At 41.3% G+C, this 24,341-nt stretch overlaps 2 protein-coding genes across 2 annotated transcripts; one reads left to right on the forward strand and one right to left on the reverse strand.

Annotated features, from left to right (window-relative positions):
- Positions 1-544: 544 nt before the first annotated feature.
- On the forward strand, positions 545-17,210 carry traf5 (Tnf receptor-associated factor 5). The gene is made up of 11 exons (XM_022209917.2): positions 545-666; positions 3,025-3,318; positions 3,445-3,508; positions 4,214-4,315; positions 5,022-5,186; positions 5,564-5,641; positions 8,761-8,835; positions 8,931-9,023; positions 10,177-10,317; positions 11,475-11,640; positions 13,651-17,210. The coding sequence occupies exons 1-11, from the start codon at positions 638-640 to the stop codon at positions 14,235-14,237; spliced, it is 1,794 nt and encodes a 597-aa protein (XP_022065609.2). The 5' UTR covers positions 545-637; the 3' UTR covers positions 14,238-17,210.
- A 958-nt stretch (positions 17,211-18,168) lies between these two features.
- LOC110962056 (nucleolar MIF4G domain-containing protein 1-like) lies at positions 18,169-21,511 on the reverse strand. The gene is made up of 2 exons (XM_051946021.1): positions 21,383-21,511; positions 18,169-19,244 (listed from the first exon to the last, which is right to left on the reverse strand). Exon 2 carries the CDS (start codon positions 19,237-19,239, stop codon positions 18,349-18,351), a length of 891 nt encoding a protein of 296 aa, XP_051801981.1. The 5' UTR covers positions 19,240-19,244; positions 21,383-21,511; the 3' UTR covers positions 18,169-18,348.
- Positions 21,512-24,341: the final 2,830 nt, after the last annotated feature.

The raw sequence follows: 24,341 nt of genomic DNA on the forward strand, positions 1-24,341 counted from the left end.
GACATCAAATTTAAAAGAGCTGGTAGTCCCATATGAACCAGCAAGGTCCTTGTGCTCTCAGGACGGTCTGCTGTCTGTCCTCAGAGTTAAAAAGAAGACAGTTGGTGTGGGTGGGCTTTTTATTTCCATGAACTGTCTTCATGGAACGCTCTTCTGTCTGACATTTGGCAAGCTTGCTCAGTAGAGGTGTTCGAAGCAAAGCTAAAGACCTACTTGTTCTCTGCTGTATATGAATCCTAACTTGTTAGGTACTGTGTCTTCATAGATGTTGTCTTTATCGGTTTTATTGTTGTTGTTATTGTGTCTTCTCAGCCATTGTTTTTATCAGTTATCATTTTATTGTAATTTATCTGTTGCTTGCTCTGTAAAGCGCTTTGACTTGAAAGTTCCATAGAAATAGTTATTTTTATTATCACTGCAACAGCATTTAGTGTGTGTGTGTGTGTGTGTGTGTGTGTGTGTGTGTGTGTGTGTGTGTGTGTGTGTGTGTGTGTGTGTGTGTGTGTGTGTGTAGCAGGTTGCTGATGTTAGTCACTTCCTGCATGATTTCCTCCGTGCTTGCAGCGGCTGCTCCGTCGCAAAGACGTGATCGATTCTGAACAATAGGATGGATCTGCTGTGAGCAAAGAAGCTGCTCATGACTTCAGAGAGGTTTCACTGTCTGAGGTAAGAAAATTCAGCCTAAACTTCACACAGACTGTCTGAGTGTGCAAAATGAAAGTGAAACAGCTGAAGAGCGAAGACGACCGAACTGACCACTGACAAGAGGGTGAAATAGTGAATATCAGTGTTAACTTTTAGTTTAGTAGTTTTAGAGATTTAAAACAGTCGAAGTAGGCTAAAGTAAAAGTAAAACAAGCAGCAGCAGCGGCGGGATTCCCCTGCAGGCTGATCTCATTCATCTGTCACATGCAGACCCTTCACCCTGCAGTTAAATCACACCGATGATCAGGACCGTTGTTGTTCAATAATCTATAATCATTACTGTGCGTCGTACCACGTGCGACATACTCGGTCCGATTGCGCGCGATCAGGGTTTCGGTTCCCACAGTTTTCCGTCAGTGACCTCCGGTAACCTCCGAGTGAGCGAGCAGAGACGACCCTCCACAGCTCCACACTCCGGCGGGTTTTATCTGAGCGCTGTCCGTGGATCACAGAGACCCGTTAGTCTTCAGATAATGCTGAACTCATTTCAGTAGTGGGAGGAAACTAGATGAAACAGTTTTAATGATGTTGTTGATGTAACGTTTTTTTCAGAACAAAATAAGGGTCTTTTTATGAGTATACTGTAAATAAATATTTTTTACTGTTTACATGAGGGTTATTTGGAGTAAAACTTGCGTTAACATCTGTCTTATAGGCTGACTAGCTGACCAACAACAGCTAAGCACCCCCTCAGGAACCATATATATATATATATATATATATATATATATATATATATATATATATATATATATATATAATGCAATGTTCTGCTGAGAAATCTTGAGATGTTTGACATGCAAATAAGGGACTTTATTATATTCGTTATATATAGTATATACATTGATCTGGCACTATATTATGACCACCTGCCTAATACTGTGTTGGTCCCCCTTATGTGGTCAAAAATACTCTGAACTATTGGGTCTGGACCAGAGGACCTCTCAGGGTGTCCTATGGGGTCTGGACCAGGACATTGGCAGTGGATCCTTTGGGTTCTCTGGGTTGTGCAGTGGGGCGTCTGCGAATCAAACTTGTTCCATGTTGATGCTTGATCAAAATGGGGTCTTGGAGGTTTTGAGGTCAAATAAACATCTCGGGCAATCATCACAGTCCCCAAGATGTTCCTGAGTGTTTGATGTTTTTGCGATGTGGTGGGGTGCGTTTTTCTGCAGGGATAGTCCAGTGACATTTGGGATTTGCATTTGCATGAAGGAGTGTGCTTGTTCTGGGACAATGTTTATTTGGGTGTCCATATCTCATCAATATGGAGGCCAAAATCCAAGGTTTTCCAGCAGAGCACCACATAGAACCAACATCCATCCATCCATCCATCCATCCATCCATCCATCCAACCATCCATCCTCTATACACCGTTTTATACTCATTAGGGTTGCGGGGGGTGCTGGAGCCTATCCCAGCTGACTCGGGCGAAGGCAGGGGACACCCTGGACAGGTTGCCAGTCTACATAGACAGACAAACAATCACACTCACACCTACGGACAATTTAGAGTAACCAATTCACCTCAGCATATTTTTGGACTGTGGGAGGAAGCCGGAGTGCCCGGAGAAACCCATGCAGGGATGAACACAGGGAGAACATGCAAACTCCATGCAGAAAGATCCCAGGCCCAGGCCGGGATTTGAACCGGGGATCTTCTTGCTGCAAGGCGAAAGTGCTAACCACTGCATGACTGTGCAGCCCTAGAACCAACATGATCAATGTTATTCACTTCACCTGTCAGTGGTCATAATGTTGTGGCTGATCTGTGTATAATTATAAATACAGACACATACTATTGAACTAAAACGTAAAAATCAGCTATAGTTTTTCAGCCAACAGCATCACCTGCACAAGGTCATGATGACTACATGATGCAAAACGGCCACTAAAGAAGCCAATCCTCCAAGATGAGTACTGGGACATGCAGCCATTTTGTATCTGTGTTCAACAGCCTCTGCATTCATCACTGTATGCAAACTGGCCCAAAAAGGATCCCCACATGCAGTCACTGGAAGAGTAGCAGCTTTAAAACTATAATTACATTTTTGTAACTCTTAAACATTTCTTGTAATAAGAAATGATGCATTGGTTCAATAACACATTTAAGCCATGAAGTGTGTAGTTTGCAATATGATTATTCCATAATAGTTTAAGTGATCAATATCAATTGATCTGATTGTTTTAGCTGCAGCTCAGTGACAGCAGCAGAATCAGCGCAAAAAAATGAAGGAAAGTTTTAAAAACTGAAATGAAGCAATATCTATCCAAATCGTTGAAATGACCTGTACAATCTGTCTGCCCTGCCATCCTACAGACTGATGGCGACAGGAGATACGAATGTGAGAAGATCTCGAGAGTCCAGTTTGCAGTCTGATGAGTCCATGAGGACGTTGGAGGAGTTGAGGCTGCTGTCAGAGGAGCCCAGGATGAAGTCAACGGGCCCCATGGTCTCCTGGGAGTCTGAGCTGACCTCCATCCAGCACTCTTTAAAGTTTGTGTTGAAGCTGAAGGAGGAGTTTATTTGTCCCATCTGCAGAGGAGTCGTGCTCAACCCTCAACAGAACTCCTGTGGACACATCTACTGTTTCCACTGTCTCCAGGAGTTGCTGTAAGAGCCTGTCCACCTTTTAAGCACCTGAGAGCACTCTTGAGTTGACACAGTCCACCTTAAAACTCACCAACATGGAAACATTGGGGCTTCTTGGCGTGACCTCCAGTCTGTTTTGTTTTTCAGGGAGAGTTCATCACCATCCAGCCCAGTTTGCCCAGTGGACAGAGCAGTGATCACACCAGCTGAGGTCACATACAGTGCAGCTGGAAACCTGCACTTGCTGAAACACACAATTAACACAACATTGACACTTTATCTCCTGTCAAGTTGATATTGAACTTAAAATCAAACAACTGCTTGTTTCAACATCCCGCAGTTACAGAGCAACATGGTCATTTTTATTTTGAGTAGTGTTTGTACCAAATCTTCACTTCGTTAGGTTTACTTTTGGTCTCCACCAGCTGCTAAGATAAATCTGTTGTCATCCACTATACTCACCATAGTTAGATTTTTTCACCTCTAAAAACTGACTGCTATGACCAAAAATGACACTATGAGAGCATCGATTGGGAACTTAAACAGTAAAACTGTGAAGTGGACATGTAAATAGTGCACTGAAACTCACTGTAAAATTCAGAAAGCTGAAGAGTGCTGCAGAGAAAAGCTTTTTTGGTTTGTGACAGCAGAGAAAACACAGGTGTAATTGATAACAGTGGAACAACAGCATTCCATTCAGTTGAGCTAGTTCCAAGACTCTTGTAAAATGAATCAACATTAACTGCAGATTGTGTGTTCATGGTAATGGACAAATGTAATCTCCAGGGCTACAGTGCTGCTCGCTGATATGTTTCAATAGATTTTGTATAACAACAAAGTTCCGTCTCAAACAGTTCTTAGTTTGACTCTGCACACTGGAATTGTTAAAGTTTCCAAACATGTTTCCTCCCTACAGGTGTTCCAGGACAACTGCTGCAAGCGAGAAATCTCCAGTTTAGAAGTGTACTGCACTAACTCCCCAGCATGCACCTCTGTCCTCACATTAAACCACCTGCAGGTAAACCAAGAGCTAAGTCTGACGACTCATGTCTGATGGACTGTGTGTGTGCAAGCTGAATTTTTAATATATGAAGTGATACATGGGGGATTTTAAGTCTTAATTGCAACCACCTGTAATTCAAAACCTGCAGGTCTGTATTTTAAGCCTCAGACCTAGCCAAGATTTTTGTGTTTAATACTAACCAAACAGAGGGAAAAATAGAGTATTAGCAATTATTATTATTATTATTATTATTATTATTATTATTATTATTATTATATTAGCAATTGGTCATAATGTTATGCCTGATCAAGTTATTTTTTTAACCCTGATACAGAACATATGAGATCTTCATGAGGTTTAGATCAGAGCTCTGCAGGACATTATGATCTGCAGTAGGTCTAGCTGACTCTAGCTGGATGTTTGGACTTGCTATCCGGCTGCAGAATAAACTCCTGATAGTGTTCAGTGGTGGATAATAATCTTAACATCTAAACTGCGTAAAACTTTTGCACAAGACTGTACAGACATAAATTGTGACTCCAGCCTGCTGACTCATACACAGTCCATGTGTTCGAGCTAATAAATAACGCGCAGTAATCTGGCCCTCTGTGCAACATGGACTAACCATTGTAGAATAAAAAAAGGATAATTCTAAACCCAGTGAGCCACCGGATAAAACTATATATGCATTGTTTAAATACATATTGTTTGATTTCGGCAGGAGCACCTGAGGTCGTGTCCGTATGAGCAGCTGCAGTGCACCAACCCGGGCTGCAGGACGGTGCTACAGAGGAGGTGCCTGCAGGAACACCTGGCCAACACCTGTCCTCACCGCAGCGAGCCCTGCCCACACTGCAGACAGCTGCTCCAGTTCAGCCTCATCCAGGTAATGTTCATCCAAACAGTGCACACATTTAGCAGTGATCCTTTGAGCCTTTCCTGAGCTTCCCCTCTCAATATAGTGGTCCAGCTTAAGCAATTATGTAACAAGGTTGGGGATTTAGGTATTTATGTCACCTCTGTATAATATTTTTTAAAGGTTTAGACCTTTTCTTGGTTCAGCTACTGTATCTCCGGAAAAACTGGTTGTTTGATGCAAGTAAAGAAACATCTGTTGCTTAATTTCCGGACGGATTTTTACCCCCAAACTGTCACTCAAGAAATGAATAGGAGAAATCAAAGTTCCTAAATTGAACTGAAGTTTCCTCTGAAAAGAGCACACATAAAGATGTGGTGATGAGTTTCTGGTGATCTGCTCAATAGGCTCACATGCAGAGCTTATGTCCGGAGGTGGAGGTGGACTGTCCTAACGGCTGCTCCCAAAGGATCCCTAGACACAAGGTGAGCGCATCCTCTGAGTCACATCATAAACTTGTAGAAGACAGTACTCTGCTGACTGAGGGGTTGTCTTTCCCCACCAGCCAGCTCTGGTTCATGAGCTGATAATGTGAGAATAAGTTCTATCTGCAAACCTGTTGAGTTGTATGTTAGTAATCCCACGAGGAGGAAAGCGGTTGCCACTGGAACCTACATGGATTCATTATAATGCAGAAAATGCATCAACATACTTTTATGTTTTCTTCTGATTGGCTGCTTAGTGTTTACTGTGCTGGTACTGCAGCTAACAGAACACTGATTAGAAAATTCCACCCCTTTAAATGCTAATGAAGAATTACATGAAGGGGATTTCTTCAACGAAGTCGATCACAGCACAAGCCAAGTCTCCTGTATCTACACTGAAGGATGATGCTCCTCACCTGTGGGTTTCTTTTCTTTGCACTATTTTGTATCACGGTTCCATTCAAATGAAATGTTTAACGCGAACGGCATGGCACTGTGACCTGGCAGCAGCTTTACCTGAAATAAAAGGACATTAAATGGAAAAAAAAACAGCCAAAGAAACCACTTCCTGCATCAAAATGAAGGAAATGACTTTTACAGTCCTCGACTTCTATACACTATCTATGATGTGTACATTTCTATACGTTTAATCCCCTGTAGGGTCCCAGAAGTGTTTGGAAGCAACACTTCAAGTTAATGTTAAAGCTCTTTTCCCATTCAGTGCTTCTTACTAAACTCATTGCATGTATTGTTGAGGTTTAACAAATATGTCAAGGGCACTTCCTTCCTCGTACTTCAAACTTTGGCTGCTTTTCAAGTCACTTACTTTTTCTTTTTGCTTTCAGCATGTACTACAGTTGAACTCACACAGTATGTTCTGTTTAGTGCAGTATGCATACAATTGTGTCATAAAAATGTGCTTACAACTTTGACCATTGCAGTCTGTGGTGTGTCATGAGCTGTCATCAGTCTGTGTGCTCTCAGTGGGTTAAGCTTGCTTATGCTCACAAGACACACCCTGACATATGTGACGTAGCTGCACAGAGGATTGTGGGTCAGAATGGCCAGAAAAAGCATGCTGACTTCTGTCAACTGCAGAATGAGATCGGATGTGTTTGTTGGTGTGGTGTTGATGTGTTGGTTTCTTTGCGCATTACTGCCACCTACCTGCAGTTTTTTTTTTTACTGTACTTCCGTCAAGGTCTGACTGTCTAGACCAGTGGAGTCAAACTCATTTTAGTTCACGGGCCACTTACAGCCTAATTTGATCTCAAGGTCAGACCAGTACAATCAGAGCATGATAACCTATAATACTCCAATATATTTTCCTTTGCTTTAGTGCCAAAAAAAGTACAGTTCTGAAAATGTTCATATTTAATGAACTATCTATTTACAAAACATAATGAACAACCTGAAAATTTTTCAGAAAAATCTGTGATATTTCAACAGCATTACACCTCAGTTATTCATTTACACATTGCAACTATCAGATCACAGTTTATCTACAAAGGCATGAAACGTTTAGTCACCTGGAACTGAACGATCTAGTATTTACTGTATGATCAAAACAATTTCTGGAAATTAATTAAGTTTGCAGTTTTACAAACTTACAGTATGCAGTTAATGTCATATCTGTAATTTTAACATTTTGTAAAGTCGTCCCACGGGCCGGATTGGATGTTCTGGTGGACCAGGTTTGGCCTGCAGACACCCTTACAGGGTGGGGAAGCAAAAATGTCCTATTGACAAATTTGAGCAAGCAACAAGCAAAACTTAATAGGGTTTGTGATCTCCTGGATGCCCAAATCCCTCAGAAGGACATTGCCAAGATTGTTGGCATCAGTGAGAGGACCATTCGCTGCATCCAGCATGCCAGACAATCCAGTTTGGGCACCAAGAGATCTCCAGATGGTCCTGGGAGTCTTGGGCTCAGATGGCAATAAGATGCCCCCTACTTCTTCAAGCCAGATCAGAAAATTGGGGCTGATGTGTACTACATAGTTCTGAGATACACCATTTTGCCCTGGCTGAAGGCCACCTACCCTGACAACAACTATGTGTGGCAGCAAGATGGGGCTCCTGCTCACACATCAATCAAGGTCCAAAAGTTCTGTGAGTAGAATATGGCGAACTTCTGGCCCAAAGGCATTTGGACCCCGAGATCGCCTGATCCAACCCCCCTGGATTTTTTCTGATGGGACGCCATTGAGTTGAGGACTAATGCCACCCCTCATGCCAATATGGATTTAGTTAAGGCTGCATTCTCCAGGGAATGGGAGGCCTACTCCAAGGAGGATATCAGGAGGGCCTGTGCCTCTTTCAGAGGCTGTATCGAGGCCTTCATCATGGCTGATGGAGGACATACTGAATAAACATGTTCTGAAAGCTTTAAATTTGTGTTCTTCAAGAAATCAGTTCAAAATTCCAAAGAATAAAAAAGTTATACACATTTATAGTTGTTTTTACCTGACAGGACATTTTTGCTTCCCCACCCTTAGTCTAGGCGCTGCCTTGTGTCTCTGTCAGAGAGGTAGCACTCAGATCAGCTCATCACTCAAGGAGAGCAACTTCACAGACACTTCATGACTTTTAAAAGCTAAGATCAGCTAAAACTGGTCAAATAAACCAGACTCTGATTTTAGATCTAGATAAAACAAACATTGTTTTTTTCCAAACGAATTGTTCATTTTTGAGGGACTGGCCTTTTGTTTCCTCAAAATTAATTGTCACAAGGAAACAAATAACTCACAATCTTAAAATCAAAAATATCATCGCAAACACTGCTGTTCTCGGCTTCTGTTAAAGGAGCAGTTAAAGAATATGAAATTGTGTATACTTTTATACGCATTAGAATGTTCATCTTATTCATCCAGCTTATGCACACACCAAACAAAAACAGGAGTCCGCTGATTCAAAACTGCACCACAGCACTAGTAGAAATACAAAACACTCCACAGGGCACCTTTAGCTTTCTGATTACTATCATTGTGATTATAGTTGGACAGCTACTGTTCTTAACTGTCTTAACTGAACAATCAGTGTCATGTACTCCTCAAAACATCTAGTACGATTGTGTCAAATGCTTGCAATGATTACATTTTTGTTTTTTTTTCTTCCAGCTAACGGAGCACAGAGACTCATGTACTGAGGTTCACACTGACTGCTCCTACAAAAAGTTTGGTTGCTCTGTGCAGGTGAGCATCAACCGATGGATCAATAAACATTTCTGATCAGCTGATGTCTGTGTTTTCTTCTGTGTTCATTAGCTGACATGCTTTACGTCCTGCAGGGTACCAGAGGGAACGTGAGGTTGCATGAAGATGCTGCTGTTAATCATCACATGCTGATGGTCCTGAGGAGCAACGCACATCTAGAACAGCAGGTACATCTGAAAACAGCAGCTGCTCCTGTCATCACTACAGTGACGTGCAAATAATGATTATTTACTGTATTAAACAATGAGTTGTTTGGTTTGTAAAAATGTTCACCAATGTTCCTCAAAGCCTCAGATGATGCCTCAAATGTGCTTCATCCACACTTCAAAGCAGAATATTGCAGTCATTAAAGTAACATTTCTTGTTAAACACTGTAAGCACATATTTTCCACACAACAGTGACATATTTTGTCTTCATTCTGAAAGATCAAACAATCAGTTTTTAGAAGGAGAAGCTCTTTCTTGCAAGAGCTGATATCACTTAGGAGAATACCAGTACATTACATAAAAACGTGAACCAAACATAAGGACAAATTTACCGAAGGTTTTTAAGGTGGAGAATGCATGTTAGTCAGGATGAAGGTTGTTGGAGGAAAAAAGCTGAAGGGAGAGTGGCTGAGGACTGAGTGTTAGCGGCAAAATGAGTGATAACAAAATCTGGAGGTTGCTGGAAAATGAGTTGTTTTGTGAGTGGGCCAGTTAACTGTGGGTAAGGTGAATGTAGTGGATCTGAAGCACTATGGAGAGCAGGAACAGTCCAAAATCACAAAATAAACAATAAATAAATAAAATAAGACAACCTAATGCAAGGAGGCCAAAAGAATAACAGATTGATTTGGCATAGAGCAGTGACATAAAGTGTTCTGCAAACAGAAACACAGGAGAGCACAGGGGACACCAGGATAACGAGCACAGAAAGTCTGAAGCAGAATATCAGAGTTAACAAAGAAAGTTAATAACTACCTTCATCATACCCGTTAACTCTGACGGAGGTTTTAGTTTTGTCAGAAAGAAAGCCCAGCTATGTTGAACTTGTTTCTAAATAAAGCACTCAGGAAAGGAGGAAAGACCAGAAACACAAGGGAGAGGCGACACTGATTTACAAAATGTGACAATATTTCAATGAAGTGTCGTCCACCTGTTCTTTATTTACATTTTTCCTCGCTGTGGCCTCATTTTTCATTGTCCTATGAAAGATAAGGTTTGGGGTCCAGAGAGTCTAACAAACACGCTTCATATAGGAGCCATAGGTTTCTTTCTATGTGTATATTTGTGGCTATAAACCCAGTGTTTACCTCAGACTGCTGTTTCCCCGTTCAGGTGGAGGTTTTCCAGGAGGAGGCGCTGCTGAGACAGCGAGAAGTTCATTCAAACAGTTTGCTGATCGCTGGTCTGCAGAATGGAATCAGGCCACTGCTGCAGCAGAGCAACAGCCATGAACACAGCATCTCTACAGCTCAGGTTAGTTCAGTTTAAATGGGATATTGGTCAACGTCTTGATCAACCCTCATCGTCCTGTTTTCACTTTCTCGCTCCTAAATCCTGGACCTTCATGTCTCCATCACCCGGTTCCTCCTGATTAATCCTGAGCGTTACACTTTTCTGTAGTCTTGAAAGTAAACACCCATTTTAATGACACTTACAGATATGAAATGTCTTTGTTTGTTTGTTTGTTTGTTTTTTTAAAAGGCGGAGTCTGAGGTGTCTCCACATGACTGCAGATTAGCTTGTGGTTTTCTGTGTCAGGTAGCTGGCTCACTTTTATCTGATACAGATCACCATGGCAACTGTGGCGTGCTGCAGGCAGTTAACTTCAGACGACCAAAACCCGCAAACAGCTTTACTACTGAGCAGTCAGTGTCTCCACCCCTACAGGGTCTTGACAGGGACACAAGAGTTTACATTGAGAGCAACAGATCAGTTAATCTGTCAGGCTCCTCTGAGTTTCTTTGTGTCGCTTTGGTTTTGAAACGGAACTCTTAACAAATGTACTGACAGAATGTTGATACCAGCTGCACTTTAGATGCACAAATATGTGTTCCCTACATGTCCTCGTCCCCCTGCTGCTGAAAAGTTAGTGCTGTTGTTGCCATGCAGAGCACATCTACAGGTTTACATGCAAATAAATCCATGTAAGGGACCCATAAGATTGGATTTTTGCTGATATTTTCCAATAAATTTTGACCGATTGCCGATACTTACGTATGCACATATTTTTTCACCTGGTTGCAGAGAACATCAGGTCTCTCCTGGAGTGCAATTTTATATTGTTAACTTATTATTATTATTTTAATCAAAATATTATTCGTTTAGGTCTTAAGTGAAGACTAAGTGGCGGATACAGACATAATGTGCAGTACTTTACAAATATACAAATTTTATGTAACATTTTCAAACAAAGCTGAAAACCTTTAGACTGATGTGTTATCTGTCTGTCAGTGTATTATGTGGATCAGTGTTGATATTTTATTTTCAAGCTTGGCATCATCATTATTATTGACTAATAATAATAAAATAAGACACTACAGAGAGCTGTATGTTCATACACAGAATAATACGGCGATCCTCAGAGTCAGAGCAGCATTATGAAACCATCTTTCTTCTGTCTGTCTGAGCAGAGGACTCTGAGCAGGCAGGAGGACGTCCTATCCTCCATCCAGCTGGAGATCCAGCAGGTTTCTCGAGGACTGGGTCCCAGTCTGAAGGAGCTGGAGCAGCTCAGGAAGTCTCTGGACGCTGTGATGGAGGAAGTGTCGGCAGCCGAGGCCCTCAGAGAGCACCTGGGTAAGAGAAGCCCCGTGGTCCTAATGAGGATAAAGCGGTGTAAAGTGGTCTCTCACCATATCACAGTTGACTTTTCGCGGTCTCATTGTATTGCAGATTTTTCACTGTGTCGCAGGATTTTGCAGTATTTAGGTGTTTTTACATCGTTGTTTCTGTGGTGAGTTGCATTGAAATGCCTTTTAATGCACTCTGCAACTGGCGGATGCTTTTATTTTGACACACACATATAGGGTATTATGTAAAATGTGGCAGGGAGTCATCAATCACAGTCCTGACTACAGGGGGGCGGCACGGCTCAGTGGGTAGAGCGGCTGTCTTGCAACCGGAGGGTTGCTGGTTCGATCCTCGACCCGTCGTGTCAATGGTGTCCCTGAGCAAGACACCTGACCCCCACTGCTCCTGGTGAGTCATGGTTAGCCTTGCAGGGCAGCTTCCGCCACGTGTGTGTGTGTGTGTGTGTGTGTGTGTGTGTGTTCTTGTTACATGGTGAGTACCATTTTCTGCATTTAACTATCAAAGTGAGGACATTTTTACAAAGTGAGGACATTTTGGCCGGTCCTCACTTTGAAACAGCCATGTTTGAGGGTGAAGACTTGTTTTTAGAGAACAGGTATGAATTGAGGTTTGGTTAGGGTTAGGGTAAGGATTAGGGTTAGGCAATCAGTTGTGATGGTTAAGGTTAGGGTAAGGCTCTAGGAAATGCATTACGCCTATGGATGTCCTCACTAAGATAGAAGTACAAACATGTGTGTGTGTGTGTGTGTGTGTGTGTGTGTGTGTGTGTGTGTGTGTGTGTGTGTGTGTGTGTGTGTGTGTGTTAAAAAAAAGAAAAACAGTCCTGACTACATAGTACTTAACCAGACTTACTAGGCTGACCAAACCACAGTAATGACATTAAATCAGAATAAAATGTGTAGCATACAGTGCTCTGTGTCTCGTATGTAGCAGCATTCAGCATCTCGTCTCGTCCATTTCACTTAGACGTCTGATTGCTGCTCAAAGTGTGTGTGCTCAAAGTCTGTGGTGTTGTGCGGTGTGTAGGGAGGATTTATAAAGCCTTAAATATATATATAAATAATAAAATAAAATATGGTTGCTACTTTGCGGATGTTCGTCTATCATGGGAGGGGGGTGGACATTGGTTTTATGTCCTCACACCTCAAAATTTCGTGTTTCTTTTTGCAACAGATGCAGTTTATAGCCGTGTGCTTTGAGATTGAGACATGTAATCAATCTGTCTGAAACTGATATTGATATTAAACTGCTTCTCAATTTCAACCTCACAGAGATCAAAACTCATCAGGTTCTCCTCGTCAAGTGCTCTTAGCGGCCACCTAAAGTCAAAAATGTTCCATTTTAAGCACAAGTGTTGAACTGGGATCAGTTTTTTCATCCACAAGTTGTGACATCTTAGTCAGAGATGACATTTGTAGTACAGCTATTTTCATCTATCATTGTTTCTTTTGGATTCATCTGATGTGACACAAACAGATGATTAACTCTAAACATAAAAAATGAAAGGAATTTTGTTCTTTAAAATTCACTGAAATGACACCATTTATCAAATCAAACACAGTCGTTGGATTTTCAACTTTTTGATCGTCTGTGAACTATTAATCGGTGATCTGTTGGGAAAGTTGTTCACATCTCAGCTTAAAATTGCTGTGATTTGTCTGATCAGCAGCCAAAACCCCAAAATTTTTCGTTTGGGGTTATAATAACATTTAAGAAGATTGATGAGAGAATTTGGATGTTTGCTTAAAAATGACTGAAATTAATAAACTTCTATAGCAGTGGTTGGTTTCTGAGTGAATGAGGAAAACAGTTGGGGCCTAAACAACTATTTTTTGTCCTGGAGACCTTCAGGAGGTTAACCCAGCCTCTGGTTATTTGTCTGTTTTTCCTTTGACCTACATGAGCAGATAAAAATGCTGCACTCTTTTTAACTTCACCTACATAGAAGGCAAGTCCATAACATCTGTTAATGTCGTTGGTATTTTCCTCATTCAGGATCTTTGGAGGAGAAGCTGAAGCGTCACTCTGGTCTCTTCGATCTTCACGCTACTCAGTTTAGTCTCAATAAGGAGCACCTGCAGGAGCTGGAGGTGATGTCCTACGACGGCAAACTGATCTGGAAGATTGAGGACTTCAGGAAAAGGAGGGAGGATGAGGTCAGAGGTCAGGCACCATGCCTGAGCAGCGTGCCGTTCCACACTGGACGCTGCGGCTACAAAATGGCCATGAAAACGTATCTAAACGGGGACGGGGAGGGAAGGGGGACTCACCTGTCCCTTTATGTGGTCCTGATGCCCGGAGACTTCGATGCCCTGCTGCCGTGGCCCTTCAGACAGACCGTGTCTCTGTCTATTCTGGACCAAAGCGGCGCCGGAAATCACCGCAGTCTCAGCTTTAGACCCGACCCGACAACCAAAGGCTTCCAACAACCAGCTGCAGAGTCTGTGAGCAACGTTGCTGTTGGATTTCCATGTTTTATTCCCCTCAACATGCTCGAAGCTTCCCAAAACCCTGTGTACGTGAAAGACGACACGCTGTTTGTCAAAGTGAAGGTGGATATGGCGGGTTTAGACCAGCTGTAAGATGTGTTGTCACATCACAGTTGATTTATTTCTTTGACTTCTGGTGTACTGCTCTGTTTTCACTGTCTCCTTTTTCTACCAAATGTATCATCAGACTCATTGTTAGACGTTTGATGACGCAAAAAATTAAATACTCTTGTTGAAAGTAAGATGAGAAGATTGATACCACTCTCCAAAAAGACAGCCTTTTATCAATAGACTGTATTTTTGGCTGGGATTTACAAACAACATGTATCACGTTAATAAGTGAGCTTTAGTGCTGGTTATTTGGACTGAACCAGGCTAGCTGTTCTCCTGTTTCCGGTTCTAGCGTTAAGTTAAGCTAGCTAGTTGGCTACAGCTTCATGTTTACCATACAGGCATGACAGAGGTATCAATCTGAACATCTGACTAAGTGTCGGCTCATCTCAGGGATCATTTGAGGGAGGTCTGACTGAAACTGAAGCCCAAAACCGCCAAAGATTGTAGTTTAAGTTATGTTTTGTAATCACAATTGCTATCTCAACATCGTGCCTTGATTCTATGAGCATCAACAAGAAGTTACATGTACTCAGTGGCATGTATGTAACCAGCTTGTAGTCTTTTAAGCAGAGTTTTTGCTCTTACTTGAGTAGGTTTCCTGTTGGATAGATAATTTACTGTTTTTAATAGGACAAATTCATTTTGCTACTTTTATTTATTTATTTTTTGTTTGATCAATCTGTGTGTACTGTATTAGAAGACTAGTCTGCTGGTCCCAGGTCTGCTGGAGCTCTGCTATCCTACCACAGTCACACACACCCTTTTTACTCTGTTCATATCAGAATACTGACTGAAGTTATCGTACACCCCACCGCATAGTACAGCATTCTGTGCTATTGAGTTTAGTGTTATGCACTCACAGTTTAAAGCAGCACTGCTCCTCTGTTATAATATACAGACTTAGCTGACAGCATGCGTTTTTGAGTAAAACTCTTGAGTATAGGGACACTGTCACAGTGTTGACACCCTTCAGATTTCTTTTGTCCTAAAAAAGCTTGGCCTGCACATAGTATACGAAACAAGCGAGCACACCCCTGTGAAGTATCCCTTAGATATCAATAATTCATACCTACTGATAATTGCATTATTTACAAATTGCAAATTATACTGCAAGTAAACCCCAAAGTAGAAAACCAACGCAATAAAGCGAATAAACCTATGATCACTGACACACAAGATAGAAACAACTGTGAGTTCCAGTGAGCATGAACATGCTTATGAGACTTTTTAAAATTTGTGCCTTTGACATCATTGCTTCATATGGAAAACGATTTCCAAAGAAACTGAAAAATCTTAATGTAAGATTTCACAAAGATGGAAGAGGATATAGAAAAAACAATGACCCAATGAAAACTGGTCAAACACACTGTCGTCAGTTATTAGGAAGTATAGAACATGTCATTGCAGCTGCAGTGGCGGCGTTTCTCCTCAAACAACACCACAGAATGTGCTAGTTTCGCAATCTCGACCTGAAAAACAGCATCAGTCCTTCAGACTGGGTGCAGGGGTTATTACTGGTAATCATGATTTCTGTAACAGCTCAGATAGTGTGAAGGAGAGTAGATGCAACCTTTATGGCTCGTCCTCTTCAGCACAAAACTGCAAGATGAGTCTTTGCGGAAGAAATTGTGAAGAGTGATTATAGAGAAAACAGCCAACATGAATGTGTTCAGCTCAGATGACATTCAGCTCCTCTGGTGTCAACCTACTCAGTACGACCACAGTGAATGTGTATTCCTGACGGTGGAGAGGAAAGTGTGTCAGTAAAGGTCTGAATTAGTGCTAAAGGTGCTCAGAGATGACATTTATAGATGACACCATGGATGCCTCTTCATACCAAAATACTGGCTGAAAAGATGATTCCTAGTCTGCAGAATGTCACGATTTAAATGGTTGTATTTATAAAGCGCTTTACATGATACATCACATTCACACACTGATGGCGGAAGCTGCCATGCAAGGTGCTAACCATGACCCACCAGGAGCAACTAGGGGTTCGGTGTCTTGCTCAGGGAAACCTTGACATGAGCTCGACAGGCCAAGGATTGAACTGGCAACCTTCCAGTGACAAGACGGCCACTCTACCCACTGATCCATGCCGCCCCATGGGATTTGGTTTTTGTTTTGTCAGATTCCCTCCTGTTTGATGGAAGGAATCCCTCTCAGTCTTCAAGAATAGACTAAAAACAAAGCTCTCCACTGAGCACCTGTGCACTTGACAGACTGCAAAAAGAAAAAAAGGAAAAAAAATGTATTACCTCCTGCACTGCCTGTAGGCACCAATGTCCTATTATCACACTTGAACTTGTTTTATGTCTCTTATTCAGGTTTTTCTCTCCCGATTAGATCCTTGCCTGTGTTGTATCTACTCTCAGATGTACGTCGCTTTGGATTAAAGCATCTGCTAAATGAAATTGCAGAATTGTGTGTTTTCCTTCTCCATGTCTCTTGTGATTTTCTGTTTGTCTTTTTACCTTTCACATCCTTTTTCTGTTACTTCCTGTTTTATTTTGAAATAGCTTTCACTTGTGTCTTTAATGTCTTAATTCCCTTGTTTGTCTGTATTTCTCTCACTTTTTGACTGTCTGGTTAGGTTTCACCTATGTCCTCCAGACTGTGTTGTCTCCTGTCTCAAGTTTTTGACACTTCTGGGCGGGCTTCAAATTTGGAGCCAGATGCTACGTCCATCTTTATATACAGTCTATGGGTGTGACTCTGTGTGGGTGTTTCTTTAGTAGTCACTGGGTCGTCCGCTGTGGGAGGTTGTTGAATGAAGGCAGGTGTACAGTTTGGGGAAAAAAGCCAAACAGTTTTCGACCCTGCTTGGACGCCATGTCAGGCAGGTTGATATTTTCAGTTTCTATTTTTGGTTTATTGGACACTTAATGTATGAACTGAATGATAATTTACCTGCAACTGCCACAAATAAATGGAGCATCGTATCCAACTGAGCAGAGGCACTGTTTTAATTTGAAGACACGCATCAGAATAAGACAACCTGACTGCCACCTGTACACATATTTACAACAATTCAAATGACTTGGAGAAAAAATCTACAAAGAACTTAAAGACAAACATTTATCCTTACCTTAGGCCTCAAAAGCTTTGGTTCCCTTTGTCATATCATGTTTCTGGTGAGAGAATTTGCTGTTTTCCAAGTCTGATAAGCTCTTGAGGCTTCTTGATTGATACCTGGCAGAACGTTGGCCTGAACTGGGGAAATGTGTGGGTGTTTGCATGAATGGTGCACAAACTATATTAGGGAAAATGAAGGAACTGCATGAACTAACATGGAACATCTCACCAAATGCACAGTGGGAAGACGGTGTGATAAGAGAAGCAGAAGCATCGAAGCAGGTCAGCGCTGAACTAAGCAAGGTTTTGGGGTGTGGTTAATTTCAACAGTACAAGACCAGTCTTTGTGAAGAGATGTGAGCTGAACATTCAGCTGTTTCACACCAAGCCTCGGTGGCTCTTGTGAGGTGAGGTGTTGTGGCAAGTCTCTGACGTCAGAGACGATATTTGGGTGCTTTTGAAGAAGCAAATACCTACACCTTTCATCAAAACAGGACTATCTCAGCTTGGAGGTCAAATCAACATCTTTGGTGATCATCATGTTCCCCAAGATGTTATTGATTGTTTGATGTTTTTGCGATGTATGCATTTTCCTACGGGGGTAGGCCAGTGACATTTAGGATTTCCATTTGAATGAAGATGTGCGCTTGTTCTGGAACAACCTTTGTCTGAGTGTCTAAGTCTCATCAACATGGACCAGTAATACGATCAGTAATGTGACTGCAACCAGTACGACAGAGCTCAAATTAAATGTAATATAATGTCGTTCTTGGTCTTGAGATGACATGTGATATATGTTACGTATGAAATGAAAACAGTCACTGCATTGAAAACAAACATTTGAACAGTTTATTTGAAGATCATCTCATACATTCTGACATTACATTACACCTTCAGTTTGTTTAGCCAGAAAAAACATGACAAACAGAAAACCTCTAAGCTTCCATAAAACTACATTCTTAAAACCATCATGACTATGTTTCCTTCCTGCTTCTTCCAATCATGCTTTGTTTCACTACAGCACAGTAACATCACATAAATCAATGTTTTCATCGTCTTCCTGTGGACAGTTCATCAGCGCTATCTCTTCTGAGTCGGCCTTTTTATCTCCACCGCTGTCTCCCTCTGCAGCACTCTCACCTTCATCACTTCCACTGCTGGTGTCATCGTCGTCCTCGGCCTCGTTCTGGTTCTTCTCCTCTTCCTCCTGTCTGTTCAGCACACTCTCCCTCAGATCTTCACCCTCCACGCTGGAGCAGTCATCTGAAGTTTCGCTGTCTTCCTCCTTGTCTTTTTCTTTATTTTCATTGCTCGTTTCACTACGTCCTCCTTCTCCATCTCCGTCTCTCTGCTGTCCTGCCTCCTCTGTCTGTCCTTCGTCTGCTTCCTCCACATCTTCCTCCTCTCCTGTCTTCCCTCCAGGCCACAGGCGAACACCCATCCGGTCCTCCAGGTTACCGATCCTGGTCCTCAGACTGTCTCTCACACCCAGTAGAAACCTGGTGACAGCATTTTCCTGACCTGGCTGCTGCCTCTTCATGTAGTAGAGGCATCCCACAACCCCCACAAACACCAGAATGATCAGCAGAATAAAAACTGTCAAGCCCACTTTGAGATTGCCGGAGGAATCGGGTTTGTTTGCGGGTGAGGTATGTTCACTCGCTTTAGTGGTTTGTGGCGATGAGACTGATGGCCGAGTTGAGGCTGTGCTGACCTCTTCCTTTGCTTGTGTGGCATTAGATGAAGGACTTACAGAAGGTGGAGCTTCAGTAGATGCTGTTGTGTCGTTTGAGAGAGTAGAGGAGGAATTGGTGGGCCTAGTTTGTGTTGAATTACTAGAATAAGATGCAGGAATCAGGAGAGCCAGCATGAGTAAAGACAGAACTGGGAAGGCTTTGGTCCTCATGGTGTCTGTATGAGTCAGTAGAAAGACAATAAACAGAAATACCAGTTTAGAATAATGTTAGGAAGCTGGAATAACATTCTGTGGCAGAAATAGTATCTGACAAGCTGGAAGATGAAGCTCAGCTGTTGCTGTCTTTACCTGCTCACACATTCATTCAGAACAACAACAAACGTATATACGTAGGTTTGTTGTAGGATAAAACAACCAAATCTAAACAAGTTCCCACTGGACCCCCTCAAAATCACCTGTTCTTTGTGTACAATACCCTCAGTATATTTAATGAAGCCATGCAAAGTTTTATCTTCATACTAATAACTTTGAAGTTACCGGCTGTTTAGACACATAGAGGAGGGTCAGAATTTAGCAGATTTTAATTCATGTTACGTTTCCCATTATTTCTGAGTCTTACAACTTGATAAATCCAGGAGACAGACACAGAACATTTTCAGGAATGAAAAACACATTTGCGCACTTTTCCATCCACTCCTGGTGTCACAGTCTTTTTTGTGCAGCACAATGTTGTCTGTAACCAACTTTGAGCATCAATATTAGAAGAAGTCTCATAGTTGCAGCAGCAAAACTGCACCAATTTAATGTCTCTCACACAGAGTCATAGAAATAAACATTGGTATGACGGATGTATCGTCTGTTTTCTGATCATTTACTGGAGAAATGTTTAAAAGTGCATTTTGGGTAAACTTTCATAGCTCAGATTAGAATGTGTGATAGATGGTCAGTCAGGACAAGTTACAGCAAATTAAAAGTTTCATTTTTACCTACATTTCATACCAGGATCATCTTCTGCTATGATTTCAATATAGCTATAATCAGACCATTGCAAAATGTAAAGACTGTAATTCTAAGTATATTTGAGATTCTATTTATTCATGGAAATAAAACCATGACACTTCCTGCATGATTATTTTCCTGCCCTGTAGAGAAGAAAATTGTTGCTCACAATCGTCTGACAGATGAAACTGACAAAACAAGAACTGAACGCTGCAAACTGGTTTGATCGATGTGATTTGTCCAAATTACTATATAGTTTAAGTACCATGTGTATCTGCAGACACTTTGAAAGAGGATCAAATGATATATGTAGAAACATTCAACACTTTCATAGGATGTACTCTTTTTTTTGCCTGTATTTGTATATTTGTACATATGTGTAAAAATTAAACATTTTTCTTTGTATAAAAATTGCATGAAGCTCCCACAGACTGGGTCAGGATGTGGTGGCCTCAGTGTGTCTTGCATCTGAGAGTCACACTGAAAACAACAGGAAATCAGCTTTTGCAGCAACGTGCAACTCGACTACATTCAGCAGTCAGCAGGCGGTTCTCCAGCTGGTATCACTGCAGCGCTGTGCTGCCTGGATCAACGCATCAGTTTTCTTACTGAGGAAACCACAGAATGTAAAACCTCTCACTCTCTCACATGTCTCACTGCCTTTCACCGTTTTACAGTCTCTGACAAACCTAAAGCCATCACAGGCTCATTCTTAATATACTTCTAAACCTGTTTAATTCCAAGTAATTATGTAATTTCCAGTGGATCCAGAGGTTTATGAAGCTGCTGTATACCAGTATATTTACATAAAATATAAAAATATGATGTTTCTTATAAAAACATAGGGTCACAGTCCACAATACTGTATTTCAGGACAGTAATGAAGCCTTTCTATGGATAAGGGAGATTCTTACTAATTACTCTACTGGTATTATTATCGCTAATTACTAAGGCTGGGCGGGAAATTTCTGCTCTGCAATATTTGTCTGTGTGAGTGCACGCCCACACACACACACACAAATCTGACAGTTACAGTCAGGTGCTCAGTTGTTCCTTTAGAGGCTCATGAGAAATCTCTGAATAGAACTGAAACCTGAAACTGTTTATTGCATCATCTTTAAATTTAATGTGATGTATTTCATTGAGAAAAAATATAAAGATTTCGTCTATCACTAACTGTAAGAGGAAGCTATCATAAATACGGCTGCTAAGAAGCAAACATGAAACAAATGAAAGGAGTTCAAATGAGCAGAAAACAGTCACATCATCAGCAAAGACAGAAAAACTGTCATATTTCTGTTACACTCATGTGACACTAAATAAATCTAAAATAAAATTAAAAATATTTACTTACTCGCTGAGCAGATCCGCGAGTCCAATCATGAAAACAAGTGAATGAAAGAGGTGAAGCTGTGGACGCGTGAGGAGAGTTTTAGAAATGAAAAGTCAGGCATGTGAGAGAGACAGAGTGTGGGTGGGGGAACAACAGACTGAAAAAAGTGAGACAAGAGGGAAGGTTTCAGTGTCTTTACTACTCAAGAGAAAAAGTTAACACATGTTCACAGAACTTTTGTACTATGTAGCCATCTGACATTTACATTTTTTATCTCCTCCAACCACTGTAACCATGTCGTTGATCAAGCTGAATTAAAACCAGACAATGAAAGTAAATAACAATGGCTTCAGGCGTCATGCTAGCTGTTTCCCTTCAAATTTAACAATATTTTCAACCAAATTACAAAAAATTTACAATTAAAATTTATATCTCTTCCTCAATGATGTGAATATTGGAGTTATGTAGTTTCTCAAGATAAACAGTTGGTGCCATTAAATGATTGCAGAAAAAGAGGAAAAGTTCTCAGACCTTTAATTCAGGACATTCTAGAAGCTCTTTGGCAGACTGTTGGAACAAGAAATAGAGCTAAAAGTTAAAGTTAGATATGACGTTAAATACAGTCATAGAAAACGTATTAGACCACCCTTGTTTTCTTCAATTTCTTGCACATTTTAATGGCTGGTACCACCAAAGGTATATTACCTGAAGAATACAATGAACATGGCATAAATGCAGCTGATTCCATAATACTTTATGTCCTATTTGACATGCTTAAGGTTCATTGTATTCCCAGGATATATGAGAGGCCATTTCGCATGCAAAGGTCGAGAGTGGTTTCCTGCTGACATTCAAGCCATAGCACAGCTCAGAAGTTGTCAGCTCTCACATAATGACTAAAGAATTTTGTGAAGCCACAAAGGCAGCCGTCTTGGCACTGCTAGAAACTGGCATGAGTGAGAGACAGGTAGCAACAAAAAAAAACTGAAGATCTCCAAGACAGCTGCTCATTACACCAAGAAGAAAAACAAGCCCAACACGGTTCTACCAAATTACTAGCTGGTCGCACCAGGAACAAGAAATTGAAGAAAATAATACTTTGGAGTAATATTTTTTCCATGACAGTATATGCGACATATCTAAAACTAAAAAAAATAATTTCAAAATAATTTTTGTTGTAATTTTACCACATTTATAGACGACTTTAGAGGAAACTGTTACTGTGTTACTTCAGATGCTTCTCTCACTGCAGAAAAAACGTATTATTAGTGACAAAACTCTGCTGTAATCTAAAGTGAATGAAAGTATCAAACTATATCGCATATTTGTGCTAAAATACCCGCCTGCTGTAATCTAAAGTGAATGAAAGTATCAAACTATATCGCATATTTGTGCTAAAATACCCACCTGTATGTGTTTAAATGATTCATTTGTCATTTATTTGCATTTTTTAATGGTACAAATTCGTCGGTTGCTGTCAGATCAGTTTTATGCTCACTCGATGTCGCTGTAACTGAGGAGAAATGTTGATATTATGTAAAAAGAATGAGCAGGGCCGGCTCTGGACATCAGGGGGCCCTAAGCAGGATCACTTTGTGTATATATATATATATATATATATATATTAGGAAGATAAAATAGAAGACTAAAAAGACTAAAAAGACTAAAAAAGACGACATCACATAAAAGCGGTTCTGTAAAAGTATGTTTTTAAAAGTGACTTAAAAGAAGCAGCAGACTCCGTACGCCTTATCTCCCCTGGCAGGTCGCTCCAAAGTCGAGGAGCTCGGATGGCATGTATACACTTCTAAAACTGCATTAATCGTCCAAAAACTCATTAGTTTCACCAATATTTCATCATGGTCTCCTGAAGCACTGTTTGGATCAGGAAAGTCTTCTGGGTGAGTATATTGTTCTACTTCATCCTATAAACAATGTGAAAGCTGCAGGAACCGAGCTTAATCTTAATCTATAATACAAGAAAACACATCAATATAGAAGCTGTCTGTACCTAGAAATTGACCACGCCGCTAGCTAAACAGCGCTAGCATTAGCAACAACGACTTGGTTACCGTCAGCTGAGCTGAATATATCAAGGACAACAAGTGCATTTAAAAATGAGACTCACGATCATAGTATCCACAAAACAATCAACTGATGTTTTCAAAAATTACCTTGCGTATCTCTCTTTTGTTCGTCCTCCTTCTTCTTTTTCCTTTTTTCCGCACCTGAAGGATAAATGCGTTTCATCTTGTTTTTTTTCTGTTCTTCTTCTAAACATCCTCCTTTATGCCAGTTTTTGATCAACCAACCAAATATTTTGACACGCCTGGGGCTGCGGCTGCCGCCCAATCAGCGACACTGAACTTACAACGCGTGTTGGGTGGTTGCCAGGTTAGTCCGAAGCAAGTAATGTTAGATGGCAGTCCGTGTGTCAGACCATCAGACACAGTCAATTCGGGGGCCCCCTCGTGGCGGCGGGGCCCTAAGCACTGTTGCCAACTCCTCAGTAAGGAAAGTCGCTGTTGGCTGTCCTAAAAGTCGCTAGAAGTCGCTAAATGACGTCATCGCCTAATTTGCATATTTCCCAGTTTGCATGTAATTGTAATCAACGTTGTAGGAGAGAGGAATAACGTTGTGGAAGAGACCAAAAAGTGAGTATAAAACACCCAAAATATGTTTTTGTACTAGAGGCTAAATGCTGTGGTTTATTTAAGTATGACAGTGAAGAAACATTTTCGTTTATATGGCTCAGTAAGTCTGGATGGGATCTGTAGTGACTTTGCGCATGCGCGATTCATCTGCCGTCTGGCCGTGGAGTGATGTGGGTGTCCCCCTCCCCTCACTGGGACTGCTGTGGGGTTACTGGATTGACAGCCTGTGCTCTGGGAGGGGGAGAAGCTCACAGCAGCACCTGCTGCTTGTTGAAAACAGTAACTGCAGAATGAGCCGAGTTTTCCTATTAGAGTCTCCAAAACGG

This window comes from Acanthochromis polyacanthus, chromosome 3 (genome assembly GCF_021347895.1).
Source record: "Acanthochromis polyacanthus isolate Apoly-LR-REF ecotype Palm Island chromosome 3, KAUST_Apoly_ChrSc, whole genome shotgun sequence".
Classification (NCBI taxonomy): domain Eukaryota; kingdom Metazoa; phylum Chordata; class Actinopteri; family Pomacentridae; genus Acanthochromis; species Acanthochromis polyacanthus.